Source organism: Salvia hispanica, chromosome 4, assembly GCF_029641045.1.
Source record: "Salvia hispanica isolate PSC_SH4W2 chromosome 4, Shi_PSC_v1, whole genome shotgun sequence".
Classification (NCBI taxonomy): domain Eukaryota; kingdom Viridiplantae; phylum Streptophyta; class Magnoliopsida; order Lamiales; family Lamiaceae; genus Salvia; species Salvia hispanica.
Window position 1 is genome coordinate 56,460,636 of NC_142695.1, and position 10,815 is coordinate 56,471,450.

Consider the following 10,815-nt stretch of genomic DNA (forward strand, 5'->3'; position numbering starts at 1 on the left):
ATTTCGAGCAATTCTACAACTATTTCAATTTATTTGTCTTTTGTATATTGATTACTAATAGTTCTTGATTTATGTTGTGAGTCTTGTGACGACTCTTATTGTTTAATTCGTTTATTTGTGCTGAATCCCTTACTTAATTGATTTGTTGTTTATGTCATGTGTTGATTCATTATATAAATGATTAAATTTCTTAAGAAAAAGCTGTTTTTTTTTATATAGATATATATTGATGAAGATCACTAAACCTTAGTATAGGATGATGAATAAAAGCGCCCCTACTGCCATGAGAAGAAGTAAAAGAATATTGTTGCAAAAGGAAGGCTTTTTGACAAATATACCACAAGATATCATTAGAAAGATCTTGGGAAGACTTCCAATTAGAAGCATTATGAGGTGCAAGTGTGTTTGTAAATCATGGCGCAGTCTGATAGAAGGGGGTGACTTTGCGTTGGAGTATACTCCACAACCAGGCCTGGCTTTCGTTCATCGAGAGACGGGGTATATAGTTTGCGATGAAGGCTGCAAGCCACTTTGCCGGTTCGACTTTCGTCCCCCTGACAATCAAGATTTATCTCGTACAGTAGTTGGTTCAGCTAATGGTTTGATTTTATTGCGGAATGGAAGTGTTGTTAGTTTTTGCATATGCAATCCAATCACAAGTGAATATATCGAGCTCCCTCGTCCGCCTATGCATAGATGTGTATTTGGATTTGGCGTGAGCAAATTAAGTGGGCAATACAAGATTTTGTGCAGCGATAGATTTGGGTCATGTCATGTATACACTCTAGGAACAGGAGTAGGGTCGTGGAGAAGCATTGGAACATCAATAGGCTACCCTAGACTGCCTTGGGAAAACGCTGCATTTTTAAATGGAAATCTTCACTGGTTGACATGTGATCGGGAGGGGAAACTCTTGGTTTGTTGCTTTGATCTTGAAACTGAGCTCTTTACCAGCTTTTCTGTCCCTCCCCGTGATCACATTAAATATGATGATAAAAGCTGGCTATACATATATGGCCAATATCGGCTATGTGTTTTGGAGGGACAACTATGTTTATGCGATATTTTTCATCATCTTCGTGTTGTAATCTGGCGGATGAACAACTACAGGGATGCAAATTCTTGGGTAGAGGCATATACCATCAGCCCTATCCAAGAAGTTATTTTACCGCTCAGAGTTTTTGCAAATGGTGACTTGTTATTTACTGAGTGTAGAGATGATCGACTATATATCTACTCCCAAAACAACAAACGTCTTATGAGAAAAGCTCATCTTTGCCGAGCTAAATCTTATTTTTCCAACATCATCACCTATATCCCAAGCTTTCTCTCGTTCACAGCTATGGGAATTAGCAATGTTCAATCATAAAGTTTTTATTAAATAACATGTATTAATTCCTATATTTTTCACAGATTTCTGTACAATTTTTTGTTATTACAGGCATCTTATATGTATATTTATTCAACAAATCAATATTAATTTTTCTGTTAATCATGTTTTATTTACCACTTTTCAGTAATACTTCCGTCCATGAAATATTGTCCAAATTTGACTTGATGCAGGTTTTAAAATATGTGAAGAAAAGTGAGACCAAAATGGCAAAATTGGACAACATTTCATGTACGGAGGGTGTACTTTTTTAACATGATTACTCTTCTTTTTCTTTTTCTTTTTTTTTTACCTCTGTAACTTTTAGTTTCATGTGGAGACCTTCGTTATTTGGAAGTAAATTATACTACTTCTCCTGCTTGCCATTCATAGTCTCATTTTGAATTGACATGTACTTTAAGAAATTATTCGACTTTGTGTAAAAGAAAGAAGGGAAAATAAATTAGTTGAATGTGGCTCCATTTATATTTATGTTTTCCAAAAACACCCCACTTTATTTCTAATATGTCATTAAAATTAGAATCTTGAACTGCATATTCGTTTAATATTATCTGCTTTTAGTCAAGTCCGCATGTGGCGTGAGTAACCCAACAAACATGTTAACTAAAAAGGGGTTAATAAACTTTTTCATATGAAAGCCCAACCCATTTCGGATTATAAATACTTAAATACTCTAATTTTTCATATGAATACCCAACTTATTCTTCTCTCCACCAAATCTTAATTAGGTCACAAGTGTTGAGTTTGCTGAATTCGAGCAATTCTTTTGCAGATTTCGAGAATTAATTACGTAGGTGCTGATGAAATCGAAACAAAATGTATAATAATGGGAATTGCAATTGCCAGAAATTGACTAAATTCGAAGCAATCTTAGAAAAATAAAAGATCCAATCGAAATTGGGACTAAAATGAATTTAAGGTGTAATCTCATGAATAGGGCTGGGGAAAAATACCGAAATACCGAAATACCGGCCTTATCGTACCGAAAAAATACCGAAAATACCGAATTTTTGGTATACCGTGACTTTCGGTATGGTATGATACCTTACCGAAAGATTGCGGTAAGGTAACGGTATGAATTTTCAAATACCGCGGTATACCGCTGTATACCGAAATTCGGTATATACCGTAAATTAAGGTATATACCACAAAAATATGAACACAATTATATATAAAATATATTTTATATATTTTTAAATTATAAAATCTATTATGAAATATAAATATAATTATGAATAAATTATATATTTAATTTATTTTTAAAATTATAAATTATAAATAATATTTTAAAAACTCTAATTTTCTATTTTAATTGATGTTGAAAGTCAGGTATACTGCAAAAGTAAGGTATACCGAACTTCGATACGGTATACCGAAAATGAGGTACGGTATCGGTATGGAAAATTGTCATACCGAAAATAAGGTATACCGAAGTTCGGTATACCGAAAACTTTGGTAAGGTAAAGGTATGACTTTTTTGCATACCGTATTTACGGTAAGGTATACGGTATGGTGGTTTCGGTAAGGTATACCTTACCTACCCACCCCTACTCATGAATTTAAGTTAGAAATTAGGTTAAGTTAGATTTGGGAAGTAAAAAAAAAAAATATTTTCCATGTCATTGCCACGTCAGAAAAATAGTCCACGTGGCGACCTACACTGCCGGAAACCCGACATGGGAAAACAGCAACGATTATAAAGTTCGTGATATTACACGAACCTTTTATAGTTTTTGGGAAAAAACCGTAATTCTTGGAAAGTTCATGACTTTAAAACAATTACCCATAAACTTTTTAATATATATCAAAGCCCAACTCGTTTCGGATTATAAATACTTTAATAGTCTAATTTATCATATGAATAGTCCAACTTATTCTTCTCTCTACCGAATCTTAATTAGGTCATGAGTGCTGTGTTTGCTAAATTCGATCAATTCATTTGCAGATTTCGAGAATTAATTAGGTAGGTGCTGATGAATTTCGAGCAATTCTCAATATTTTTTTTTGTTAAAATTGTCTTTTTTTGGTTAATCATTTATGTCATGACTCGTGAGGACTTTAATCCCCACTCTAATGAAAGGAGAATCGATGGAAATTAAACTATTGTCTTGTTAAATTATTTATTTGTGCAACTAAATTCACTGGTTGTTTATGTTATGTGATGATTTATTAGATAAATGATCAAATTTGTTATAGATAGAGAGATTGGTAAGAGGAACAAAAATGTTCATGAACAGTCTTCCAGAGGAGATGACGAGAGAGATCCTTAGATGACTTCCGATTAGAAGCATTATGAGGTGCAAGTGTGTTTGTAAATCATGGCGCAGTATGATAGAGAGGGGTAACCTTCAGATGTTGTATACTCCCCAACCAGGCCTGGCTTTGGTTCATCGAGACATAGGGTTTGCAGTCTGCGATGAGGCCTACAAGCCACTTTGCCACTTCGGCTTTCCTCCTCTCAAAAAAGTTTCAACTAATAGTCGCCTTTGTGTCGTAGTTGGTTCAGCTAATGGTCTGATTTTGGTGTGGAATGTAATTGATTCCAGGTTTTGCGTATGCAATCCAATTACAAGTGAATATATCAAGCTCCCTCGTCAGTCTACGGGTAGATACGTATTTGGATTTGGCGTGAGCAAATTAAGTGGACAATACAAGATTTTATGTGGCGCTCATGTATATACTCCAGGAAGAGAAGGAGGGTGTTGGAGAAGCATTGTTGGGGCAACAGGCCACCCTCGACTGCCCTGGGCAAATGCAGTATTTTTCAACGGAAATCTTCACTGGTTGACAACTGATTCTAAGGAGAATTTATTGGTTTGTTGTTTTGATCTTGAAACTGAGCTCTGTACCAGCTTTTCTCTCCCTCCTCGTGATCATGATGATGGATACCTGTTATATTTGAATGGCAAATATCGGCTATGTGTCTTGGATGGTCGGTTATGTTTATGCGATATTTTACGACGTCATCATGTTGTTATATGGCAGATGAACACCTACGGGGATGCGAATTCTTGGGTAAAGGCATATACTGTTAGTGATATCCATGGAATTATTTTCCCGCTTAAAGTGTTTGCAAATGGTGACTTGTTGTTTTCCAAGTCTACAAATGACCAACTGTATCTCTACTCCAAAAACACCGAGCGTTTTGTGAAAAATGCTCATCTTCGCCGATATAAATCTTATTTTTCCAACATCATCACTTATATCCCAAGCTTTCTCTCGCTCACGGCTATGGGGATTCCTAATGTTCAATCATTAAGTTTTTATTAATCAACATGTATAGATATTTATATTTTTAAAGATTCTGGTACAATTTTTTGTTCTAAACCTATATATTAAATTTTTCATTTTATTAGATCGTTATTTACTAAATGATTAATTTTACGTTTACCTTTTTTTCATCGTATCATACATTTGTGTGCATATTGGTGGATTTTGAAACTTATTTAATTTTACGTTTGGTTAAATTTGTTGTTTTTAAACTCCATATAATGCTATTGTTTCTCATTTCATAAAAAAATTAATGTGAAGAAAATAAAATATACCACGATCGGACGAATGTGTAACTAGTACTCCCTTCGTCCAGGAATAGAAGTCCTACTTTTCTATTTTGATCCGTCCGCAAATAGAAGTTCTGGTTTATAATTACTACTACTATAAATAAATAGTAAAGAGATCTCACATTCCACTAACTCATCTCACTCACATACTCTTTTAAGACTAATATATACATCTGAGACCTATATTCCACTAACTGTCTTCATCCACTTTTCTAAATATTTCTTAAAACCGTTGCTGGAAAGAAATGAGATTCTTAATCTTATTTGCGGACGGAGGAGTAATTGTGTGATTGAGGCTGAAGTGAAATTGGGCTAAATATTTTTTTTTATATGAAAGCCCAACTCATTCTTTTCACCATAGCCTACCCATGCTGAGTCAAGCAATTATTTGGATTTCCGAGCCAAGCGGAATCGGAAAAATGGCTCGCATGCATCGTCGCAGACATCATATCCCGTGTCTTCATGTCCGAAAGCCAGGCATGGTTTCGGAATATACGACGTTGAAAAGTCATCTTCCAAGTATCATATTTCTTGCGTTAGAATTGTCTATAAATCTCCACTCATTATTAATAAAAATAGCACATTAGAGAGAATTAGATGAAGAAAAACCTAATCCTATGTTATTTAGAAGATGAAATAAATATCAAGAATTACATAATATTCAAGCAAAAGGAATCCTATAATATCTCAACTGGTAACAAATACTAAATCACCTAAATCTGCAAGATAGAAACGGAAATTCTAAATAAAAGAAACATACTTTGACTAATTCTACTTACAGTAAATTTCACTTTTTTTGTGATTTTGTGATTTTTCCAAGTGCACTGATGATTTTCTAGAATTAAACTTCTCTAAGAGGGAGATTCACTTGAAAAAGAAAATGAAAATAACTAATGTATTACTACATCTAAAATCACTTTTAAATAGGAGTACTAAATAAAAAAAATATTTAGAGATTACAATTATAAATATTTAGAGATTACAAATATAAATTGTGAACGGGGAGTACCAACACGATAAACAACTAGAAGTTTCATTTTTTTTAGCAATAATCAAAGCCCAACTCGTTTCGGATTATAAATACTTAATAGTCTAATTTATCATATGAATTACTCAATTACCCAACTTATTCTTCTCTCTACCGAATCTTAATTAGGTCATGAGTGCTAAGTTTGCTAAATTCGATCAATTCTTTTGCAGATTTCCAGAATTAATTAGGTAGGTGCTCTGATGAATTTCGAGCAATTTCTTTCTTTTTTTTTTTGTGGTTAAAATAGTCTTTTTTTTGGTTCATTTATGTCTTGTTGTTAAACTGTTTATTTGTGCAACTAAAATTGACTGGTTGTTTATGTTATGTGTTGATTCATTAGATAAATGATTAAATTTATTTTCAATTTTTGTTATAGATGTAGATTGACGAAGATCTCCACTACTGCCCTCAGAAGGAAAAAAAGATTGCTGCAGAAGCCAGATTTGTTGACAAATCTACCGCAAGATATGACGATAGAAATCCTTAGAAGACTTCCGATTAGATGCATTATGAGGTGCAAGTGTGTGTGTAAATCATGGCGCAATTTGATAAAAGGTGGCGACTTTGAGATGTTGCGGGCTTCGCAACCAGGCCTAGCTTTCGTTCATCGAGACATAGGGTTTGTAGTCTGCGATGAGGCCTACAAGCCACTTTGCCACTTCGGCTTTCCTCCTCTCAAAAAAGATTTAACTACTAGTAGCCTTAGTGTCGTAGTTGGTTCAGCTAATGGTTTGATTTTAGTGTGGAATGTAATTGACGCTAGGCTTTGCGTATGCAATCCAATTACAAGTGAATATATCAAGCTCCCTCTTCAGCCCTCGGTTAGCTTTGTATTTGGATTTGGCGTGAGCAAATTAAGTGGAGAATACAAGATTTTACGTGGCTCTCATGTATACACTCTAGGAAGAGAAGGAGGGTGTTGGAGAAGGATTGTTGGGGCAACAGGCCACCCTCGACTGCCCTGGGCAAATGCAGTATTTTTCAATGGAAATCTTCACTGGTTGATGTTTGATTCTAAGGAAAATAGAATCCCCTTGGTGTGTTGCTTTGATCTTGAAATTGAGCTGTTTACAAGCTTTTCTCTCCCTCCTCGTGATCATATTAATTATAATGATGGATACGGGTTATATTCGAATGGCGAATATCGGCTATGTGTCTTGGATGGCAGGTTATGTTTATGCGATATTTTACGACGTGGCCATGTTATCTGGAAGATGGACTCCTACGGGGATGCGAATTCTTGGGTAAAGGCATATTCGGTTAGTAATATCTATGGAATTGTTTCCCCGCTCAAAGTTTTTGCAAATGGTGACTTGTTGTTTTCCACGTCTACAAATGATCAACTATATATCTACTCCAAAAACACCGAGCGTCATGTGAAAAATGCTTGTCTTTGCCGATATAATAAATCTTATTTTTCCAACATCATCACTTATATCCCAAGCTTTCTCTCGCTCACAGCTATGGGGATTCCTAATGTTCAATCATTAAGTTTTTATAAAGCAACATGAATAGATATTTATATTTGCAAAGATTCTGGTACAACTTTTTGTTCTAAAGCTTATTTGTATTTTATTTCATTAGATCGTTATTTACGTTAGTGTTTAATTTTTCTGCTAATTATCTGTTATTTACCATTTTTTTATACTTTCGAAATTTGATAGTGTAAGTATATAGAAAAGATAAACCTCCAGATATATCATTACTCCCTCTGTCGTGCTTTAGGAGTCTTGGTTGAGATAAACTAATAAAAAATAATACAAAGTAAGTAAAAAAGTGTTTAAAGTAAGTCCAACATACACTATAATATTTATTTATTACACACTCAATTAAAAGTGGGTCCTGACATCCACTACAATATTTATTTATTATACACTCAAACACTTTCATAAAACATATATCCGACTCAACCGGGACTACTAAAGCGGGACGGAGGGAGTATAAGATTTTGGGCGGTGTGTTTACCTACAATTTCTTATACACTCTCTGTGCCCCATTAATTGGCACCGGTTGACTTGACACGAGTTTTAAGAAATATAGTGGAAAGTGGGTGAAAAAAGTTAATGAAATGTGTATCTTACTTTATATAGTACTCCCTCCGTCCCGGCTAAGATGACACATTGCTTAGCCGGCACGGGATTTTATGAGTTATTGGTTAAAGTGTTTAATTGAAGAGAGAGAAGGTGGGTATAGGTATTAAAGTAGAGAGATGAAGATAGATGGATATTTTAATAGGAGTGAGAAAAAGTGGTTGAGTGTATTAATTGGAGAGAGAAAATTACCAAAAAAGGAAATGTGTCATCTTAGTTGGGACAAACAAAAAAGGAAAACGTGTCATCTTAAGCGGGACGGAGGGAGTATCAATTTTATAATAAAATGTGTGTGAAATGAGTTAGTGGAATGTGGGGTATATTACCAAAAGTAGTAAATAGTAAGGGTGCCAATTAATTGGAGACGGACGAAAAAAGGAATTTGGTGCCAATTACTGGGGGACTGAGGGAGTAATTAAATTACTGTGGTTTGTAAATACTACTCCCTCCGTCCCATAGAGGTCATTTAGGACTGACACGAGTTTAATGCGTAATTGATAAGTAAGAGAGAAAGAGATTGAAATTGTGTAGTGGATGGTAAACATCGAGTTCTAATTTACACATCACAGCTCAAAATTTTAGCAAATCGTGACTTGTTATTTACACCGAATACAAATGATCAACTATTTATGTACTCCAAAAATATGGAGTGTGTTGTGAGATATAGTCTTCTTCGCCCATGCATGTCCTGGCCTTATTAATTTTCCATCACTGTCTTTTATATCCTAAGCCTTTTCTGGTTAAGAACTATGCCAAAAATGTTTCTCTATTTATAGTAGAGAACCAAAAACGCACCCCTCCTTCTATCGATTTTGTTCGTTAAATGAAGGAGAATAAAGTAAAGTAAAAGAGAGAGTGACAAAAAAGGAAATGACTCATTTATTTTGTGATATTCCAAAAATGAATCCTAATCAATATTTGTGTGCACGTTGGTTGATTTTGAAACTTATTTAATTTTACGTTTGGTTGTAAATAAACTGTTATACATTTGTTATTTTTAAACTCCATATAATGGTATTGTTTCTCATTTCAAAAAAATAATTGATAATTGAAAATTAGTCCAAAGAAAATAAAATTGAGCTAATTAATTTTTTCCGATGAAAGCCCAACTCATTTTGGTTTTTTTATATATGAAAGCCCAACTCATGCTTTTCACCGTAGCCTATCAACCAATTATTTGAATTTCAACCGAATCTTAATTAGATTCATTAGATAAATATGCAAATTTCTTTAGATAAAGCTGTTCGTTTTGTTAAAGATATAAATTGGTAAGAAAAAACAAATATACTGACACAGTTTCCCGATCGAAATAGGACTAATTGGTTGTTATAAATAGAATCAGAAGAATTGTTATTGATGAAGATCATTAAGCCTCGAATGATGAATAAAAGCGCCCCAATTGCTCTCAGAAGAAGTAAAAGATTGATGCAAAAGAAAGATTTCTTGACAAATCTTCCGCAAGAGATGATGATAGAGATCTTGAGAAGACTCCCGATTAGTAGCATTATAACATGCACGCATGTTTGTGAATCATGGCATAATCTGATAAAAGGGAGTGACTTTGCAATGTCGTATAATCCGAAACCAGGCTTCGCTTTCGTGCATCAATCCAAGGGGTACGCTGTCTGCGACGAGGCTTGCAAACCACTTCGCCGGCTCAACTTCCCTCCTCAAATTGAAGTCACAACCCTCGGTTGCTATCGCGCAGTAGTTGGTTCAGCTAATGGTTTGCTTTTGGCGTGGGATGGATCGAGTAGATGTAACGAAATTCTTTTTGTATGCAATCCAATTACCGGAGAATATATTGAGATTCCTAGGCTGCCTACACAAGGCAGCGTTTTCGGATTTGGAGTTAGCAGATTAAGTGGGCAGTACAAGATTTTATGTGGTAATTATTATACGTCTTGTCATATGTACACTCTAGGAAAAGGAGGAGGGTCGTGGAGAAGAATTGGAGCGGCAATAGGCCACCCGAGACCCCCTCAGGATAAAGCTGTATTTCTTAACGGAAATCTTCACTGGTTGACATGTGATAATGTGAATGGGAATTTCCTGATTTGTTGCTTTGATCTTGAAACCGAACTCTTTACCAGTTTTTCTCTTCCTCGTAATTATGGTGACCATCTTAAATATTTTTTATATAAGAATAGAGAATATCGGTTATGTGTTTTGGATGGTCGACTATGTTTATACGGCATTTCAGTAAGTGGCAGTGTTGTTATCTGGTGGATGAACAACTATGGGGATGCGAATTCTTGGGTAAAGACATTTATGGTCAACCGACCAGATATCCAAGATATTATTTTTCCTCTAAAAGTTTTTGAAAATGGTGACTTGTTGTTTACGGTTAAAAGAGATCATTTTAAACTATTTACCTATTCAAGGAACACTAGGAATCTTGTGATATATGGTATTCTTCGCCGATCTCCTTTTCATTCTTCCAACATAGTCAGTTATATCCCAAGCTTTCTCTCGCTAAAAAATATGGGTATTCACAATGTTCAGTCATTATATTTTTATTAGGGAAACATATATATGCAGGTTCCTATAATATCATAGATTCTTGTACTTTTTTTGTTCCAATAGTGGTGTTACATATTTTTAATTTTTATTTCATTGAATCCTTATTTATAAAATGATTAATTTTTCGGTGTTTAATCATCTGTTATTTAACCATTTTTTTCTGTTAACCTCCAATTAAATCAGCATTCGATTTGGCGTTGTGTTTACCTACAATTTCTAATG

The 10,815-nt window shown here is 34.5% G+C and overlaps 2 protein-coding genes and 1 pseudogene across 2 annotated transcripts; all 3 read left to right on the top strand.

Annotated features, from left to right (window-relative positions):
• Nucleotides 1-229: 229 nt before the first annotated feature.
• LOC148929602 (putative F-box protein At1g33530) lies at nucleotides 230-1,381 on the top strand (annotated as a pseudogene).
• A 2,337-nt stretch (nucleotides 1,382-3,718) lies between these two features.
• LOC148929603 (uncharacterized) lies at nucleotides 3,719-7,491 on the top strand. Its single transcript, XM_089056951.1, has 2 exons — nucleotides 3,719-4,506; nucleotides 6,357-7,491. The coding sequence occupies exons 1-2, from the start codon at nucleotides 3,719-3,721 to the stop codon at nucleotides 7,489-7,491; spliced, it is 1,923 nt and encodes a 640-aa protein (XP_088913077.1).
• Nucleotides 7,492-9,426: 1,935 nt separating this feature from the next.
• LOC148929604 (F-box protein At3g07870-like) lies at nucleotides 9,427-10,593 on the top strand. Its single transcript, XM_089056039.1, has one exon. The coding sequence runs from the start codon at nucleotides 9,427-9,429 to the stop codon at nucleotides 10,591-10,593; it is 1,167 nt and encodes a 388-aa protein (XP_088912165.1).
• Nucleotides 10,594-10,815: the final 222 nt, after the last annotated feature.

Bases quoted from the DNA above. Each gene is read 5' to 3' on its own strand.
- LOC148929603 (XM_089056951.1), top strand. From the start codon at position 3,719: ATGATAGAGAGGGGTAACCTTCAGATGTTGTATACTCCCCAACCAGGC. The intron at 4,507-6,356 runs GTATCTCTACTC...TTTTTGTTATAG, and splicing joins AAGTCTACAAATGACCAACT to ATGTAGATTGACGAAGATCT.
- LOC148929604 (XM_089056039.1), top strand. From the start codon at position 9,427: ATGAAGATCATTAAGCCTCGAATGATGAATAAAAGCGCCCCAATTGCT.